At 40.3% G+C, this 20,941-nt stretch overlaps 1 protein-coding gene across 1 annotated transcript in view; it reads right to left on the bottom strand.

Moving 5' to 3' along the window:
* The window catches only part of LOC308077639 (phospholipid phosphatase-related protein type 5-like), a gene marked incomplete at its 3' end in the record, with an annotated part of 112,102 nt that overhangs the window by 33,310 nt on the left and 57,851 nt on the right, over positions 1-20,941 (bottom strand). The window contains exon 3 of the mRNA XM_080418452.1: positions 13,432-13,682. Coding sequence (XP_080274578.1) covers positions 13,432-13,682 — 251 coding nt within the window. The remainder of the gene's footprint in view (positions 1-13,431; positions 13,683-20,941) is intronic.

The raw sequence follows: 20,941 nt of genomic DNA, 5'->3' as shown, positions 1-20,941 counted from the left end.
TGTGGCTATAGCATCGTCCTACTGGAGGATTCATACCGTTGCTGTCGGGCAGAACAGCTACATGGGTCACACAACAGTAGCAAAAATAGCCAGTCTACAAGCTCACAACGTGTCACATTGCGACGCGTTGTGAGCTTGTAGATCGGCTATTTTTGCTATTTCAAATTTCAAAAAGAAAATCTATAAATGAAATAACTGAAGGTGAAATGTGTTAAGTCTATCTGTGGGTTTTATTATAATATTGAACCAATGAAAAGCATGAACACGATAACACAAGTTTGTGACTAAATAATAACTACACTGGATTCATTGGAACATTTATGTATATATATATATCTTCTGAAAAGTTTGGGTTTTGGACATGCTAACACACAGTAGTCCATTCCACTCCTAGATCACCCAGCATTAGGCAGAGGTATCCTGATCGGCCAGATAGTGTTTACATAGGGACATGGAAACACCCACGCTGTTCAGATACAATGATACAACCAGATGGGCAGAGGAGGAACATCCAGACACATAATCGTAGCAGCCCAGGGTTGCCTGGGAAACGTGGTGGATGTCAGACCATTGCTAAGCAAGAAAGGCACTCGAGAAAGAGAACCTGGTCATTTTCTCTCTCTCTCTCTCTCTCTCTCTCTGTATCTTCTCCCTCTCTCTCTCTGTCTCTCTCTCCCTCTCTCGATCTCCCCTTCCTCTCTCTGTCTGTCTCTCTCTCTCTCCTCCCTCTCTCTTTCCGTCTCTCCCTCTCCCTCTCTGTATCTTCTCCCTCTCTCTCTCTGTCTCTCTCTCTCCCTCTCTCGCTCTCCCCTTCCTCCCTCCCCCCTCTCTCTGTCTGTCTCTCCCTGTCTCTCTCTCTTGCTCTCTTTCTCCCCTCTCTCTTTCTATCTCCCTCTCTCTCTCTGTCTCTCTATCTCTCCCGCCTCCCTCTCTCTCAGTCTCTCCGACTCTCTCTCTCTCTCTCACACTCTGTTTCTGTCTGTTACACACACACACACACGCACACACACACACACACACGCACGCACACGCTCGTTGACAAGATCAGCTATTTTTTGCAGAATGTTTGCCTACCATTGCAATATTAAATAAACACGCTCCAAAAATGCCCTGATCCAGAAAATGTTCCGAGAGACAACTATCTATCTAACCAACTGTTAAGCAAGTTAATTATTGAAATATTGCCTTTCACTGGTTTTGTGGAGTAGGAGTAACACAACCCTGCTGCCAAACCTCTGAAAGCACCAAGGGGAGCAGATTAATAAATAAAAAAATAGAAATCATGAGGATTTGTCATCTATATATACAATTGGCAAGTGGCAAGTGCGGCTGTGTGTTTGTGTGTTTGTCTGGGTCTTCAAAAAGTTAAGCTTCGCTTTCGGTTTCACCTCCGGGTGTTGCCACATCCATGAAAAACAAGCGGACCTTCATGGGCTCTGGTGTTGCCAAATCATGTGCGAGAAATAAGCACCGGTGTTGCAATGAACGTCTACACGCTCTACTGTCTCTGTCTCCGATGTGCGGGCCAGGTAACAAGAGGTTCGGGCCGCGTAGTGGCCCGAATACAAGTGGAATTACTGTAAATAGAGTGTGTATGAAATGAGAAGCCTGCCAGGTACTTATAACATGGTGTTAATAAGGTGACGTCATGGATGGAGCTCGTAGTTTTTTTCCTCTGAAAATCGATCAAACTATAATAATAAGGACTGTCTATCTATCACCATGGCATGTGCGTGAAGGATTTAACATGTAGGCAAGCTGTGACACTTGCTAGTTTAATTGTTTTATCAGCTCAAGTACTTTGCAGATGGAGTACCGTTTTTAGTTAGTGTTCATTTGTTTATGGATGGTTTAGGATGATGCATTTGCACTGCATTAGCCATACTGGTGACAGTAGATTAAATGAGGATCTTGTTCCAATGAGATCCTGATCTATGGATCAGGTCTTATTTCTGATGGTGAGACATACAGTAAAGTACAGTAAGTGATCCATGGATCATACAGTAAAGTACAGTAAGTGATCCATGGATCATACAGTAAGTACAGTAAGTGAAGTGCATTTGGAGTGGAAGAGAACTGACAGTGTTTGATCAACTGATCAAACAAACAGTGAATGGGCGGAGTCTGAAGTCTGACTTATGTTCCGTGTCTCACACAATTATAAAGAAAATAAGAAAATCCGACGATTTTGTAACCCATTTTCCACCCAGTGCCAATTGCCTAAGCTTTTATTCCAGGGTGCTACTCTCCCTCTGCCAGCCTAGGGAGAGCCCAGAACTGAGCTCATGCACAATTACAATTATGACATAAGCATCATAAACAATTATGAGAATAAAAGCTGGACTTGACATAAACACCTTTAGACAGAGAAGATATGTACGGTGTGGTTTATGTCTATTCATGAAATATCTATCTATCTATTTTTAAGTGATAATTTCAAAGCACACTCTACACCACCACACTAGAAAAGCAGTCCATTACATTCAGTATATTCACACTGTTTGAAGAACCAAGACCCTTGACTTTATTGAGTGTCCAGCTTGTACTTTCCACTGGTTACAATGTCCAGTGTCCAGTGTTTGTTTATCAGTCCGTGAGCAGTACATGAGGACATGAATAATATCTGCAGTCACTCTGTCTCAGAATGAAGGGCTGTGGGGCTGTGCTTGTTTTACTGTTCTGTCTGTCTGAGGCCGGGGCTCAGGATGGACCAGGTACCATCTTACAACCTGACCTCTGGACTGAGATTAAACTACTCAGAGACATGGTGGTAGAACAACGAGTTCAGCTGAAGAAGTTGGAGGAAGAAGCCAAGGAACAGAGGAACTTGGTCGTGGAGCTGAGAGTAGTTATGGCAAAAGAAAATGCAGGTTAGGATGATCAACAGTTTAGGATGGTCAACAGGTTAGGATGGTCAACAGAAACTATGATTTAAACAATGGAGTTTGAAGAAGTTGTAAAGATAACAAGCTGAGTGAATGTTTAATATGTTTCATAGTTTAACATAAATGTTCCTCTGAAATGTTTCAGAAATGGCTGCTAGACTGGGTGCTGGTGAAAGTAAGATGGAGCACCTTACGACCAGACTGGGTGCTTGTGAAAGTAAGATGGAGCACCTTACGAGCAGTCTGGGTGCTGGTGAACGTAAGATGGTGGACCTTGCGACCAGACTGGGTGCTGGTGAAAGTAAGATGGAGGACTTGGAGAAACAAAGTGAAGGTAAATTGAGATGTTGAAAAATGACTTACTTTAGTGTTTTAATGACTTCAGTTGAACTCAGAGAATATAAACTGTTTTTAATATAATCTATTGTATATGTGGTCCATCTAATCCACATGAGAAAGTATCTCCACTCAAATGAAACTGTTACTGCATGAGTATTTAAAGGACAACTTCACCCATTTTCAACCTATCTCCAATTATATGAAGAAATGTCCTCCATTTAACATAAAGTCCGGATATTAATGCTTAATACTATGTAAATGATCACAATATGTTACATTCAGCTGGTCTGAACCAAAGTAGTGACTTTACCTTCTTACAATATACAAATATCACTGATGAGAGTCTGACCAATGAGGTGAATGAAACCACCCGACCTTTCATTGAAAGTTAAATTAACGTTTTTACAAGTAGATTAAAGTATTACAATGATCTTTATACTGGTTCTCCTATCATGACAGTTGAGAGATAACAACTACTTCTAAATGCTGCAGCTAGACCTTTAGAAAAATTCCTGTTTTATTTAAACATCAAAACATTCAAAGACAGCTTTGAATGTTCTAGCCTCCTCCTGTATCTCAGAATGTCTGTCCCACTCTTACTGAACTTAGTCACTAAGATCCTTACTGAATATTTACAATCTCACAACAATGCCACTAGATACTAAAATGTTCTATGAAGTACTGGAGCCACTGTTTACTTTTACCAGTGGTACTCAAATGTTTTACTTACAGTTTTTCACAATTGTTAACACACAAAAAGCAAAAATTCGGCACAATTTTCACAACCTTAACTTCATGTACTAATCGCTCGACCCAATTTGGCACTACTTCACACTCCCTTATCTGCATTAGACTCTGACTTTCCTTCTTTACACTCATCACTATCATTACATTATCACCTTGTTGTCCAAACACTACACACAATGTTCAGTACATTATCACCTTGTTGTCCAAACACTACACACAATGTTCAGTTGTTGCACACTCTTCTCACGCAAAATCTCAAAGCAACAATTTACAACACACCTTGTTGTCCAAACACTACACACAATGTTCAGTTGCTGCACACACTTCTCACGCAAAATCTCAAAGCATCAATCTATAACACCTAAAAAGTCAAATCTCTAAACATTCAGGTCTGGTGAGCAATTTGCACCACCGGGCTGCTCCAGTGCGTGAGTGGTTCCAGGACCACCCACATTTTTCCGTTCTGTACCTTCGACCTTATTCTCCTTTCCTGAATCCCATTGAGGAGTTATTTTGAGCTTGGAGGTGGAAGGTAAATGAACGGAACCCACAGAGCCGGGTCCCACTGCTCCAGGCCATGAGGAGGCTTGTGGCGACGTCACTGTTAGGGTGTGAATCTTCTGCTATCTCACGATTCGATTCCGATTCTTGGGGTCACGATTCTGATTATTTTCCGATTTTTTTCAAAACAAACGATTCTCGATTAGTAAAATATGTTTTTTTCCAATTCAAAATCGAAAAATGTCAATTTACAAAAATCGTAAAAATCGATTGCACCCCTAGTCACTGTTGAGGTCTGTCAGGGCTTCATGCGCCACTCGAGGCGTTTCTTCCAACGCTGCTTGGACAGGGAGAACATTGCCTATGATGTGGATGAGGCCCTCTGGCCAGACATGAACCGGAGGCATGATGCCTAAATCATGTAGAGAAATAAAACATTTTTGGCTGCATATTTGTTTTGTTTTATGTTTGAAAAAAGTAGGCCTACACTGAGTCATTTTACAAAAGGAGAAATGGCTCATTCTCCAGAGTCATTGTCATGGTGTGTTCCATTTCTATGATTGTGTTTTCAATTTTGCCCTGCAGTGTGCTGTAAATGCTTGTTAGTGTGCAGCACATGCTTATTGTGTGTACTGTAATGAATGGTATGTGTGTGTCATTTGAAAATATGGCTGTGTGTACCAAATGAAAACACGAGTTCCATTTTGTGAACAGTTAAAAGATTTGATGGCAAAGAGTCATCTTGCAAAGGCAGCGTGGGGTTTAGCATTTTGTGTGTACTGTAATGAATGGTATGTGTGTGTCATTTGAAAATATGGCTGTGTGTACCAAATGAAAACACGAGTTCCATTTTGTGAACAGTTAAAAGATTTGATGGCAAAGAGTCATCTTGCAAAGGCAGTGTGGGGTTTAGCATTTTGTGTGTGAGGTTTTCAGTTTTGTGTGTGCAGTTTTGAGAAAGCCGTTATTGTTTGGAGAAACGTGTGTTAACAATTGTGAAAAACTGTAAAGGGATACTTCACTTTCACATAAAATAAACATTAAAAAAATATATTTAAAAAAAATGAAAGAAGTTATGGCAAAATAAAGGCCCCCTCACACATTAGTAGGACACTCTAATGCGTGAGGGGGCCGTGATTTTTCATTTATTTTTAATATATTTTTTATGTGAAAGTGAAGTATCCCTTAAAAGTATCAATACTGCAATGTAGAAATACTCTGTTAAAAGTAAAAGTCCGGAATAAAAAATTTACTATAGTAAAAGTACAAAAGCATTGGTATCTGAATATACTACAAAAGTAAAAGTACTCATTATGCAAAATGTCCCATTTCAAGTTTTCAGAACGTATGAAAACCTTTTTAAAATAGCAGATCTACAAGCTCACAATGCATATTTTCAAAAAGCCAGAATATATATAGGGCTGAAGTGGTGCCTCTGAAATGTAGTGGAAGTAAAAGCACTGAAAATTGGAAATATTCCAGTAAAGTAAAAGTACTTAAACATTTTACTTAAGTACGTTACTTGAGTAAATGTACTTACTGTAGTTACTTTCCATCACTGAGTCTTAATACTTTGTCTTGTTGAAGCTGATAGTTGAATGTAAGCAGCTGTACTGCAAGACAATATATTAAATACATTTGATTGTTGTATTGTAGTATAATATATGCTTGTATTAATATTATAAACAATGTGATAATGTTTCTGTGTTGACAGACAAACCAAAGGTGGCCTTTTCTGTTGGTTTGGGTTCTTCTGTTGGACCATTTAGTTCTACCACCACTCTGATCTATAAGAAAGTCTTCACTAACATCGGCAACACATACAATCCAACTACAGGTAGGTTATGATTAATTCATGTTAATTAACTTTATAGTATCAATTTGTTTCCTCAACTTACATCTATCAGTCTATCAGACATTAAATACATATTACAGTAATTTATCACAATGTTTTGAAAATAGCAGATCTACAAGCTCACAACGTGTCCCATCACAATGTGTTGTGAGCTTGTAGATCTGCTATTTATAATAGTGTAATTATAAAATAAGGTTTTATTACAAAATAACTGATTTTGATGCTGGGGACCCTGGAACCCCCTCAAGGACCCTTGGGGGTCCTCGGACCCCACTTTGAGAACCACTGTTTTAAAAGTGAAAACCACCATCTTGTTTTCCACAATATGGTATGTGTGTGTGTGTGTGTGTGTGTGTGTGTGTGTGTGTGTGTGTGTGTGTGTGTGTGTGTGTGTGTGTGTGTGTGTGTGTGTGTGTGTGTGGGTGGGTGGGTGGGTGGGTGGGTGGGGGTGTGTGTGTGTGTGTGTGTGTGTGTGTTTGTGTGCGTGCGCGCGCGCGTGTGTGTGCATGCGTGTGTATGTGTGTGTGTCTGTGTGTGCAGGCATCTTTACAGGAGCTCTGAAAGGAGTTTATCACTTCAGATTTACTGCAGCTAACGGGTGGGCAACAACGACTGTGCATATCCATATGTATAAAAATGAGACTCATTTCTAACCGTGCATACAATAGTGGTAACGGTAAATCTGGTTTTGGCTATACGGAATATATATCTAATGGAATGATCGTAGAGCTGGAGCAGGGAGATAGCGTTTACATGAGTTTACCTGGTGGGTACAAGCTCACTGATGACTCAGACAACCACAACATTTTCAGTGGTTTTCTGCTCTATCCTATGTAACACTACGATTACATTAAAGAGATGAGTGTTTGTTGGCCTCCTAATGTATTTATACATTCTGTCAATAAATACATATTCAAAAAGTACTGTTGTTTATTGTCTGTTTGACTGATTATTTTAACACTATAATGCATCTAGAAGACCAGTGATGAAGTGTTTTTGTCCATATATGGCACTATATGAGAAAATAACATTCATGACATAATATTCAGTATTGTAAGAAGACATGATATTCAGTATTGTAAGAAGACATGATATTCAGTATTGTAAGAAGACATAATATTCAGTATTGTAAGAAGACATGATATTCAGTATTGTAAGAAGACATAATATTCAGTATTGTAAGAAGACATGATATTCAGTATTGTAAGAGGACATAATATTCAGTATTGTAAGAAGACATAATATTCAGTAATGTAGGAAGACATAATATTTAGTATGGTAAGAAGACAGAACTCAAGCTTGTACTGTAGGTTTGTAATAGCAGATCTACAAGTGCTTGTATATCTGCTATTTTAGAATAGCCAAATAAATCTTCTTAATGGATTAATAGTGTTATCTGCTGACAATTTGTTGATCAGCCCATCTGCTATTTACAGATATAACTGCTACATGACATTAGCCTATGCTGGACTCAGTTCCTTTAGTATGCAACTCTCTCGTATGAAGGATTCTCTGAGTGGTATTATTTCCACGTGTACCAAGTTAACCATATAGTATAGCCTACTGTGCACTTCCTCACAGATGGTGTTTTTTTGTCGGGTGGAAATCTCATGTCTAAAACCGTTTTCTTTTCAGGATTCAAATTTAAAAGCATCAACATTAGCAGATCTACAAGCTCAAAACGCGGTGCGCGCTTTTGTGTGACCCTGTAGTATGATTTACGAAAAAACACAAAAAGTTAAAATGTGGAGATAAGAGGTTTCTGCCCGACAACAACGATTTATGCTTCATTGAATGATGGCATGGTGGACCGAAAATAGCAGATCTATAAGCTATCCGCTATAAGCATAAACTAGGCATCAAGCAGAGCATCTATTAGCTTCAGAAGAAAATGGTTCAAATGGGGAAAGAAGTGGTTGGCTGCACATTTTTCTACTACAGACAAGCTGGCTGGGAGCGAAGCAAGGGTTTATAGTGGATGCCTTCCATTTACCATGTAAAGTAACTAATTCTACATGTACTCAAGTTCTGTACTTAACAATTTTGAGGTATTATTTTACTTTCTTCAGTATTTACAATTTTCAATACTTTTACTTCTACCCCACTGCATCTCAGAAGAAAATGCTGTACTTTTACTCCACTACAATTATTTGAAAACTTTAGTTACTACTTTGTACATTTTGATTATTATTACAAAACACACTAACCACCATCTCGGCCATTTGAAAATAGCCGATCTACAAGCTCACAATGCGTCGCATTGTGAGCTTGTAGATTGGCTATTTTCAAATGATTTTTTAATACATTTTGAACTTGTGAAATGGGACATTCTGCACAATGAGTACTTTTACTTCTGGTACTTTAAGTATATTTTGATGCCGATACCTCTGTACTATTACTCAAGTTAATTTTGAATACGGGACTTCTACTTGTAACAGAGTATACTGCATCTACATTGCAGTATTGATACTTTCACTTTAGTAAAAAAAATGTGAGTGCTGCTTCCATCACTGCCAGATTGAAGTATCAATTATTTCTCAGTAATCACGCCAATTTCGGTACAAATATCTTAGGGGAGGGAGTGGGTAGAATTTCTCCCCTACTGCAGTGTTGGTGCATTCATTTCCAAAAGCTCTTTTGGATCACTGGAAGCATCGGATGCAGAATTTATGTAAAGGTCTTATTTAGCTTTTCCTTATTTTTGGCAATTACAGCAGTTTTATTAACGGCATAAATTGCCAATCAGCAGCAGTCTCTATGTGAAATATATCCGTGAAATATATCCGTGGAGCGGATTTACTTATTTCACGGTTTCAGCTTGCATCCTCAAAGGAGACCCGTGGGACTGAGAGCAGATCATATATAAGCCATTGGTTCTCAAAGTGGGGTCCGGGGACCCCTAGGGGTCCTTGGGGAGGCTCCAGGGGGTCCCCGGCTGAATTGGTTAATAAAGCATTGAAATCATTTTAACCACTTTATCCATATTTTAAATTTTGGCTATTCAAAAATAGCACATATACAAGTTCACAGCTCGCAGTGCGAGCTTGTACATCTGCTATTTTGAAAATAATTCATTAATAATAATAATTAATAAAGTTTGGGAACCACTGCTTTAAGCATATTTTGATGGAATACTTTTGTACTTTTACTCAAGTAAAATTTTTACTTTTAGCCCAAAATGTATATATATTTTGCCACGATCCCCCTTCTAAAAAGGTTTTGTGCCAGGACCCCACCAGCTCAGCGGCCTTGTGGTAAGAGTGTCTGGGAGGTCGGGTCGGGTCATACCAAAGATTCTAAAAACTGGTACCCCAGTGCCTCCCTGCTTGGCATTCATTATCAAAGGTTGGTTTGGGGTAAGTCCCTACGACATACAGTACAAGTGTCACGTCCAAGTTGTGTACTTGTAAATCAAGCTTCCTCACGCTACAGAAACAGGGGATAGGCTCCTGCCCTATGGGCCTAATGGCTCAGCAAGGCTTATTAACACATCGGGTGCCAAAAACGGTCCGGACCGTTTTTGAGAATCCAAACGAGGAGTGCCGAAAACGGTCCGGACCGTTTTTGACCCAATTTTATTTTTATACGTGGGGCCCACGTGGGGCGCTCTAACGAAACTTTGGGATCATCCAAGGAGTTTCTGAGAAGGAGAGGCCGGATGTGGATCCATGTAAAAAAATTCACTTTCAAGATTTTTCAAAAATGCAAGAGATTTCCGAAAATTAATTATTTTAAGCCTGGAATCAAGCCATCCAAATTATGAACACCGAATCCCGATATTCTCTAAAAGTGTCAAAGATATATTTTTTTCTTTAGGTCTTTAATGCTAGTTGTCACATCTCACATTCGATCCAGACAGACAAATGGCAAACCAACACTTATCCAGGGCCTCATACAATGGTGGAGCAATTACTGTCAACAAAACAAAAATCACTCCTAGGTTCACTTGTTGCTTTGTGTTTTGTGAGTTGTGTGTGTATGTGTGTGTGTGTGTGTGTGTGTGTGTGTGTGTGTGTGTGTGTGTGTGTGTGTGTGTGTGTGTGTGTGTGTGTGTGTGTGTGTGTGTGTGTGTGTGTGTGTGTGTGTGTGTGTGTGTGTGTGCGGGTGTGTGTGTGTGTTTGTGTATAGCCTCAACTCCCTCCTGTTGTGACTGAGTTTGTGTTGTCCTAGTCTTCTTTGTCTTGTCCTATGTTTCTCTCTTTTGTTCTCCTTCTTTTCTCTTATAACTCATAACACTTATGATGTGTTATTGACTATCACAAATATATTATGCAAGGCATAATTGACGGCGAACTGTCATTGTTGAGAAATAAACCCTGACAGGGTGATTAAATCCCGACGTGAAGCGGAGGGATTTATTCACCCTGAAGGGGTTTAATTCTAAACAATGACCGGCTCACCGTCAATTATCCCACTTATTACACAGCTAACTTAATAAATAAATGACACAACAAAACAAAGTATTTTATGCCAGGTGTGGCCGAAAACAACAGGAAGTGTTGATCAAATAGAATACATTTTTGCTTACTGCATTGTCTATTTCTCGCTTCAAATGTTTTCAAAAACATTCTTGAGAGCAATGTTTAGCTGTAAATGACATTGTGTGTTTGTTTACATGGCTGCCATGTTGGATTACAGCATAAGATCAAGCAGCGCAGCAGGTGCTCTGCGTCCGAGCCTTTGATTAGACAGAGGTCTGTTATTGAGCTCAGTGGTCATTATCCAGAAATAACACACTGCTTAATTCGTGATTGACCAATCAGAATCAAGCATTAAACCAAGCTGTGTAATAGTTTGTTAAAAACTCACAGACAAACTAGACATAGCTAATGTTCTGAAAACGTTGTTTGATATTGTGAAAACGTCCATCCATACATCCAGTACGTAGTTTTTTCTTTCTTTTGTAAGTTTTCTACTCAGCACCTGCCTTAGTTGGGATTGGATAAGGGGCTGGGCAATTAAAGAAAGGGTAAGTGATATTGTATTGTTAAAATAGGTGTTAAATAGCTCTATATTCAGATAGTACTCATTGCTATGGAGTGTTTGTTCAGTAACAGGAGTCTCCATGTCTCTCCAGCTTTTTTTTTTAAACAGAAATGCATTTTCAGGTCGGGATGTTCAGGAGAGATAACTCACACAAGATACAGGATAAGCAAGTTAAATTGGAAGTGATGACAAAGAAATGAGCAGACAAAATGAGAACTGATTTATTTTTATTAAAGAGCTGGAGAGACAGGGAGAGACTCCAGTTACTGAACTAACACTCTATAGAGTCTATAACAATGATTACTATCAGCTTTAACCTTTTTACAAAACAAAAACTTTTTGTTTTACCCTACATTTATATCTAAATCGATTCTTAGAACCAATAACCGACTATAATCAAGAAGCAAGGTTTGTATTAGCAAGCAATGTTTTTCTTATAACGAATGGACACGAACAAATTTGATAGATAAATCAATTAACCCTATATTATACTTCATTGTACAATTGTGGCGTACGAAAATAGCAAATAGCCCATCTGCAAGCTAATCGTTATCAAGGCAAAAGTTTGAAATAACCGTGATATTTATTTCAAGTCATTTCGGCCAGCCCTAGTTTGGATGTGCGTGTTCTCCCTCATCTGAGGTTCAACATATGCCTTGTTCGAGGATCTGAGCGCGTTCCTCATTATGCACACAAACTTCCTCTAATTTACAAGTCTTGACATCCTTTTTTCAAGCAATCTCACTTCGCTCTGGGACAATGACGACGTAGCACCCGTGCGCAAGGAAACCGGGGTTTTGGTCTGCCTTCAGCGTTTCACTTCCGGTGGTGCGACTATGTTTTCATTCCCACTAACAATATTTCTACACGGAACACTAACACCACTTCTCCCAGAGAACATGGATCGTTTTGGTTATAAGCCCACTTGTTTCTATGATAAAAGAGCAAGTTAAAATGTGAATATCTTTTCGTGGTTTTGTCTGCTCCGCGGACGCTATTGTTAAATTAGTTTCGGTTGGTTTCGAGTGGGGAATGATCGGCGGACACGTAAATCCCGCCCACTACATTTGATTGGGGAAAGCGCGGCCTGCTTCCTGATCTGAAGGCACGCCCACTTGTAGCCCAGTGTGTACACGTTATGACGAACCTTCACGACAGATTCCAACGCAGAGCAGAATCTGTTCTTGAGAGATTAAGGACACAGTGACACTCTCTCATTTTCACCTAGTCTTTGATTCATTCACCAATTAATACATTTGTATTCATCTTTCTTTCTACACATCCATTACTACGATCATTCATAAATGGTGTCCTTTCTTTTAAAGAAGCGGACAAATAATCAGTTAATTCACTCAACCTTTCTGCATGCTTGCATTCCGGCTGTTTTACACAGAAAAGACAGAATGAAATGGCACCATTATCTCCTCTCATCCACAAAGTATGCCATCCCAGCGATCCATTATCCCATTCACACAATACAGTGGCAATTGATTGACTCTTATTTTATTATGCACTTTAGATACATAGAATGCTTCCCCTTAATTTATTATGCAGATTAGGTATATCATGCACTTTAATTTATGTGTCTCCTCTCCCCTTTTATGCTCCTTTTCTCTATCTTTTAACTGCAATGATGGGTCTGCACAATCAAGAATTTCACCGATATTATGTGATGTGACAAATAATGAAGATTTATTTGATTTGGTTGGAGTCGCTAAACCTCAGCGTTTTGCACTTCTCTCTCTCAAAGTCTTTCGACTTTTTGGAATGGGTTTGTGGTTAAAAGCCTGAACTAAGGTGGTGGTAAACAAAGGTCTAAGGGAATTTCACGTTTTGTCTTACGACATAAAGAATATTAGTTAATACCCCACTTTTAAATTTTGTAAGCTTTTACGTGTCTTAAAAAAACCCTGTGGCTAAATGAAACTACAGATCTTGACGGGGACATGACACGCCATCACACCGTGCATTTGTAGGCCGTGTTTATTGTAACGATCAATCAATCGATTGTGTTCTGGCTTGGATCAATGGAACTAACATAGTATACTTATGATTCACCGAACTACAGAAATACGTCATCCCTGGACCACTCTACAGAAGAAGAGAAGCAGGACTTACGGCCAGGTAGAGCGCAGCGTAGATGCTGAGCCCCGCCTCTTTGGAGGGGAAGGTTTTGCGGGCGCGCAGGATGTCCTCCGGGTTGCCCGTGCACGCCTCCTGGTGGCTGATGTAGCGCACGGCCAGCTGGCAGCCCAGGGCGGTGTAGTTGGGCTTACACACCGTGAGAAAGTAGGGCGTCAGGTTCCCCGTCACCACCTGGCCCGCGTTGACGAAGATGTCCACCGTGAAGAGGCCGAAGGTGTACACTCCTGGCAGGGCGAGAGAAAGAGAGAACAATTCAACAACAACAACAACTGTTAATGCCTAACACACCCGCTGTTGTGCAGTTAACAACGGCCCTAACGCACCCGTACTTAACCCATTCAAACCAGGAAAGCATCGGTGTAATTTTAGATTTTAGCATTGGCTATTCAAAAATAGCAGATTTACATACACATTTACATATGAGCACTATGAGCTGCTATGACCTGACACCGATTTGTAGAATTGGCGTCAGGTCTTAATGGGTTGAATGCCATGACGCTGTACTGTGAGCACAGGTTTGGCCTGTGTAGACCTATTGTCAAGAATACGATACATCACGATACATCACGTGTCAACGGAGTATATCATTGCTGTCGGGCAGAAACCTTGTATCCCCATATTTCAACTTTTTAAGTATTTCCCCCCATAGATTAATGCCCTACTTCGTCATAAGCCCTACTAAAGTGTCACACAAAATAAAAGCCAATCTACAAGCTACAAGCCATTTACCAAGTACAGAGCCAGCTCGGGTCAGGTGTCCTAAGTATAGAGGGTTTAAGTGGATAAGGATGTTCCCTATGTCACACAACCACACCCGTGCACAGATTTGTAAATGGGTTCTAAAATGCTGTGGTGCGTACTACACGCCGGCTGTCAGCTTTCATTTTCGTCGCACTAAAGGCCAGTCCAGACCAATGCAACGCAATGTGACGAAACCGTTGCAGAACGTTGCCGTGGTCTGAATCACCCTGTTGCAGGTTAGGCTAGGCGACTCATTTTGTCGCAAGTGATTCTGCTATCAAACGTTCAACCAATCCGAGTGTGTACAGCTCTCTCTGGAGAGACAGTGGCAGAAACAGTGGCAGAGCATTGGACTGAGGATAAAGAAGAACTGCTAACCTTTTGGAAGAATTACAATGTTTATATAACACCTAGTTTAAAGAGCTAATCCAACAAAGTCACCGAAAATAATTCTGCACGTTGTATAGCAGAGAAACTATCTCTCTTTCTCTCGCTCTCTCACGCACGCGCACACACACACACACACGCGCACACGCACACACACACACACACACACACACACACACACACACACACACACACAGCGTAGGTTTACCAGGTCAGGTAGGTTATTGTGGCCCCCTGGTGGTGCTATAATAGTCCATAACTAGGAGACAATAATAGGTTGAAGTGCTATGGAAACAGTGAACTATCTCTACTCCTCGTCTTGATGTGTCTGTAACTGAGTTTAGTTACTGAGTTCCCATCTGTTGCTGTTATCGCATAGGCTAATTGTCATTGTACGGTGAAACAGATCTCAAAGTCACTCTTTTAGCACATAGACAAACGCAAACAAAGTTGATTCAGACAATATAGAACATCACCAAACCCAGTACTGTTTGTTTTTTTAATAAAAATGTTAACTTCCTGCTGATTTTACTATTTGAAGATCCGGATCCACGAATCCAGTCCGGGTTTTCTTCTTAATAAAAATAGCAAAATCAACAGGAAGTTAAAATGTTTATATAAAAAAAAACAGTACTGGGTTTGGTGATGTTCTATATTGTCTGAATCAACTTTGTTTGCGTTTGTTTATGTGCTAAAAGAGTGACTTTGAGATCTGTTTCACCGTACAATGTAAGTCAATGAGGAGCATATTTTTAATTATCAATTTCTAATCAATGGAGCAATTATTTTTAATTTATTGTCCACCGTTGGAGTTACATCATGGCAAGGTATACAAAACCCAAACCTCTACCAAACTGGTCTTGCCCTTTAACAATTCCCTCTTAACGGTCTGATTCCCGAGCGGTTCTCTTTAACGATTCCTATGTTTTACAAAATCTATATACTTTTGGCCCTCATTATATTTTGATAAACACAAATTCAATCATACATAAAGTATTGCATACATATTATTGTACATACATATTTGTGGTTCTCAAAGTGAGGTCCAGGGACCCTCTGGTTTACTTGGGGGTGTTCCAAATGGACCCTTACAGGTCTGTAACTCTGAGAGTGTACTAAACGGAACCAAATGGACCCGTAACAGGTTCCATTTGTAAACTCTCTGAGTTATGGGGGTCCTTGAAATTACAAGGTTTGAGAACCACCAGCATTGTAATTGTATAGCAGACGTGAAGTCCACATGCCAGCTCTGACAGTGTAGATAAACCGGTTCTGGAAATGGTTCCAAATGTGATGGAACCGATTCCGGTTCCTCTATGTTGGATCCGGTTCCGATCACAACCCTATTAGTAAGAAGCGCTCTTGGACGTGATATCCAAAGCGCTCGACACAGCCCGTAAAGCAAGACATCGCTGAGCGTTGGGAACAGCTTCCCTCGCACTGCGCTTGCCAACCCTATATATAATATACAAACACACACACTCTTGGTAATGGGCCCCCAGATGCTGCCATCCATTCCCATGGCTCTTAAACTAACAGGGATGTGCTTTATGTCTCTGTGATTGCGAGGGCTTTAACGAAAATGATTGCTTTTCCCCTGTGAGGACCCAGCCTTCTGTCACGCTAAATCACCAAAACAGGCCTTCTGCCAGACACACACACACAAACACATGCACGCACACGCGCACACACACGCGCATATGCGCAAACACATTGGTATTACCATACTTCTGAGGACATATACATTTTAGGGCAGCAATTTTATATTATGAATGCCATTTTTACCTCTTTTTTGGGGCATTTTAACCCTAACCGTACAGTCTGAGTTACAGTATACTCAGTTGTGCATCGGTGTTGCATACTGAAAATAGCAGATTTACAAGCTCACAACACATGCAATGCGTTGTGAGCTTGCAGAGCAGTAACGTTCAGTGCGGGACAACCGTGCACAACAACATAAATCAGGCATAACTAACCTAACTCTAACACAGCAGCCACCTGGGAATTGGAAGGTTCTCGGTTCGATCCCCGGCACCGCCTGGGTTAGTGTCAAGCAAGACACTTGAACCTCCCGACATTCACACTATTTGTGAATGTAAAGCGCTATAGAAATGCATACTAGAAACTTTTCCTAATTGTAAACCTAAAATAGTTATCAATAACATACTATTCTTGAGGGGATGTTTGGCCCTCACACATCACACATGTAGTCGCGCGCGCGCGCACACACACACACACACACACACACACACACACACACACACACACACACACACACACACACACACACACACACACACACACACACACACACACACACACACACACACACACACACACACACACACACACACACACACACACACACACACACACAGAGAGAGCAACAATGGGAGCTTTAGCAATCAGAGTTTGCAACTGTTCACGCTCATTCCAGGACTTGGAAGCCTGTTTAGCTGGCAGGCATCCATGAAAACAGGCAGCTACACAGAGCGTGACTCATCTATCATCTCCCTCCGCTTTTCTCTCGCTACATTTCACTTTAAATGCCACAGTCCAACTCTTTGCCTTCTCTTGCTCTACGGTCACCCTCAGGACGATGACAGGCCCCCCTTTTCCTTTTTTAACAACCATCAAATAGATTTTGTCAAGTGCTGGAGTGACTCAGCGACCGAGCCATCGGCACAAGGGTTGAGAACGTGGTAAAATGGTAAATGGATGGCATTTATATAGCCTAGCGCAGGGGTTTTCAATATTTTTCAGGTCAAGGACCCCCTAGCTGAGAAGCAGGGAAAATGTATGAACATTATGTAGCAGAATAAACTTTTTCATTGATTTCATAGATAGCTTCGTAGACTTGTTTGACAGCACTGACATCAGTGTATGTTGGAATCAGGTTAATGTGTATTTTTCAGACATTTAACCACTTCAATACTTAGTAAACTTGACATTTCACTCTGTACTTAGTCTGCTCTTTTTCCCCTCTACACCAAACCTCTTTGCCGAAAATAGCCGATCTAGTGAGCTTGTAGATCGGCTATTTTTGGCTAAAGTTCTCCTCAGAATAGGGATGCTAGGGGTTCAAGTGGTTAATGTAGAAAAAAGTATCCTATAACGCAAAGATTTGGCGGCCCCCCTGTAGTAACTCTGAGGACCCCCTTGAGGTTCCGGACCCCCTGTTGAAGACCCCTGGCCTGGTGCCTATTCTAGCCTTTCCGACCACTCAAATGCACTTTAACACACACACGCACGCGCGCGCACGCACACACGCACGCACACAGTGTAACATTGTTACATGTCACACACGGTACACATTCACACACCAAACTGCTCAATAGGTGTAGTTAGGGGTTCAGTGTCTTGCTCAAGGACACTACAGCATGAGGAGCCCAAGAGGGCCTCCTGAGCCACTGCCATCCAAAGTGTTCTGACAACTGTCCCACTAGCACACAGCCTGGAATCCAGACATATTCGCTCCATTCCATATATGAAGATGTGGTTGAAAGTCAGTGAAGTGCTCCTTTAAGTGATCCCTTTCGACTTTGTCAAGTTTCAGTGTATGTTTGTGTGACTGTGTTTGTCTAAAAATGCGTGTGCATGCCTGTGCATATAGTGAGGCAATGCACCTATTCTTTGATGAGATGCCAGCCCTTCTAACAGTGCAGTCTGATGCAACAGCTTCCCTGTCAGCCTCAGTTATCACGGTACCTCAGACTGACTGCGCACCTGCGCGCACACACACACACACACAGAAAGTGCAGTACACCGGCACATAAGCAATAACACACAACTAATGCGCATATAAATCCAAATAACTGGCCGTATCATTGCTGAATGCATTTAGAGCGCATTAGAAAAGCTCATTTTCATTTTCTCTGCGATTTCTTCACTAATGACTCAGATTCTCTCTTGCAGTGAAACCAAATCAATATTTAACACTCCACAATTATGAATGGACCTTTATCTGTATGAGTTGTGTTTTTTTATTTTATATTTTTTTATTTAAAAAGTAACAGTAAAAAAATATTGAAATAAAAATGTACTCAACATACCAAAAAGTACAGTGGTGTGCATGGTCAAGTACTTTTTTTTTTTTTTTAAAGGTAATTTTTAGGTATTTTTACTTTACTGGAGTATTTCCAATGTTTTACTTTTACTTCTACTCCACTACATCTCAGAGGCAAATATTGTACTTTTACTCCACTGCAATTATTTTGAAAACTTTAGTTACTAATTACTTTGCAGATATAAATTATTACATTATGAAACATAGATTAACCACTTTAGCCGTATTTTATACCTAGGCTATTTGAAAATAGCCGATCTACAAGCTCACAACACGTCGCATCGTGATGCGTTGTGAGCTTGTAGATCGGCAATTTTCAAACATTTTAGTACTTTTACTTTTGGTACTTTAAGTACCTTTTGATAACAATACTTTTGTACTTTTACTCAAGTACATTTTTAATTCCGGACTTTTACTTGTAACAGAGTACTTCTATTTCAGTATTGATACTTTTACTTAAGTAAAACATTTGAATACTTTTTCCACCACTGCAAAAGTATACTCATTATGTATCTCTCTCCTCAGTCTCAGATGTTGCCAAGCATCTGCGAGGTTCAAGGGGAAAACCCACTTCACTGGAATTCAGCCTGCTGTTCCTATTAATGGCCCAGCAGATGTTGCTACACCTTCGGTGGTCGCAATACATTATAATCTCAATAGAAGTCAATGAGGTTTTGGGCGAGCTTTACACTTGGTTTTATTACCTTAGTAAACCTTTTCATAAACACTTTATATTTTCAATCGCTAGTTTAAAGTTTTGATTTAAAAAGTTTTTTTTAAATCTTCATGATATGCGTTTAGTAAATTATGGTCCCATTAATTTAAGTAGCGTATGTTTCTACGACTTCTACTGGTTCTACCGAGTGAAGACCCGCCCTCGCTGCGGTTGCAGCCAATAGCATTCATTTCCGGTTGCATTTCGGACCGGTTATAGAAAGATGCCGGATTTGAAATCGCTGAGAAATAGGCTTAATTTACTATAGAAACCAATGCCGTAATGTTGTCCATATTTTTTTACGGCCTATGGCGAGGCTACAATTGCCCCTCACATAGTATTCCCTCTCGTCTTCTCTAAGAACTTTTTTATTCTGTTGAATCAAGTGTTTTATTATTGATCAATACCTGCCTCAGCTCAGGATGGGTCCCAGCTGATTTTAACCCATTAAAACCGGGAAAGCATCTGTGTAATTTTTTATTCTAGCCACTTGAACCATTATTTTATACTTTGGCCACTCAAAAATAGCAGATATACAAGCTCATAGCGCGTCACTTCGTGAGCTTGCAGATCTGCTATTTTTTTAATCGTGAAAATGTTTACAAAATACATATAATTTTGGGGGTCCTTGACATGAAAAAGTTTGAGCAGCACTGAAATAAATATTTTCAGGAAACTGTTAGCATTTAGAAGACATTTTTAGAATCGGCCTCGGGTCTTAATGGGTTAAAAATGCTGCGGTACAGCCTTTATAACCACTTAACGTTTACGTATATGTTGTTGAGCGGAGTCCCTCAGGACACTATACTAGTGACTTTTGTGTTTTCGCTCTACATTCAATATCTTTGCTGAACATAGCCGGTCGACAAGCTCACAACGCGTTGCGCTTGTCGATCTGCTATATTCTGCATGCTTAAGTTTTCCCAGAAGAATACGGATGCTGGGGTTTAAATGGTTAAACATGATGTGAGGCCCGAACTGCTGACCTAGCAGTCCGGGCACCTAATCCCGATCCAGACGACCGTTGCTGTGTGTCACTCCCCGTCTCTCTCCCCATTTCCTGATACTGCATATTATCAATAAAGGCAGAAAAAGCCACACAAAAAAATTAAAGGTAGGCATTAAAGGTACCGCCCTATATTGGTACCAGTCATACCAGACAGACAGGGGTTTCTCTGTGCAGTTAGGGGATTTGTTTTCCTTTTATCTGCGGGGTTCCTCAAAGCTCTTCTGTTTTATTGTAGGCTTATACTAGAAGGAAAAAAAACGCTGTTTGGGTGTTTGGCCCCTTCCTACTTGAAGCTTATTTGTGGAAGAAGAGGACACTTACGATACAGTTATTGACTACTAGAAATATGCTATTTTGTTCTAATTCTAAATGTCCACAGGTTGACAAACCTGAGGCCGATTCTACAAATGCCTTCTAAACCAGTAGTTCTCAAACTTTTCCGTAATTAAAAATTGTTCCAAATATTTCAAACACTTTCAAAATTTTTCAAAAATGTTCAAAAATAGCAGATGTACAAGCTCACAGCGCGGCACAAAGTGACACACTGCGAGAAAAAAAAGAAGAG

Source organism: Gymnoscopelus braueri (assembly GCF_963280865.1).
Source record: "Gymnoscopelus braueri genome assembly, chromosome: 21".
In the NCBI taxonomy this organism is placed as follows: Eukaryota; Metazoa; Chordata; class Actinopteri; order Myctophiformes; family Myctophidae; genus Gymnoscopelus; species Gymnoscopelus braueri.
Note: the sequence above shows the minus strand (reverse complement) of the source record. Positions and strands in the feature narration are given on the sequence as shown.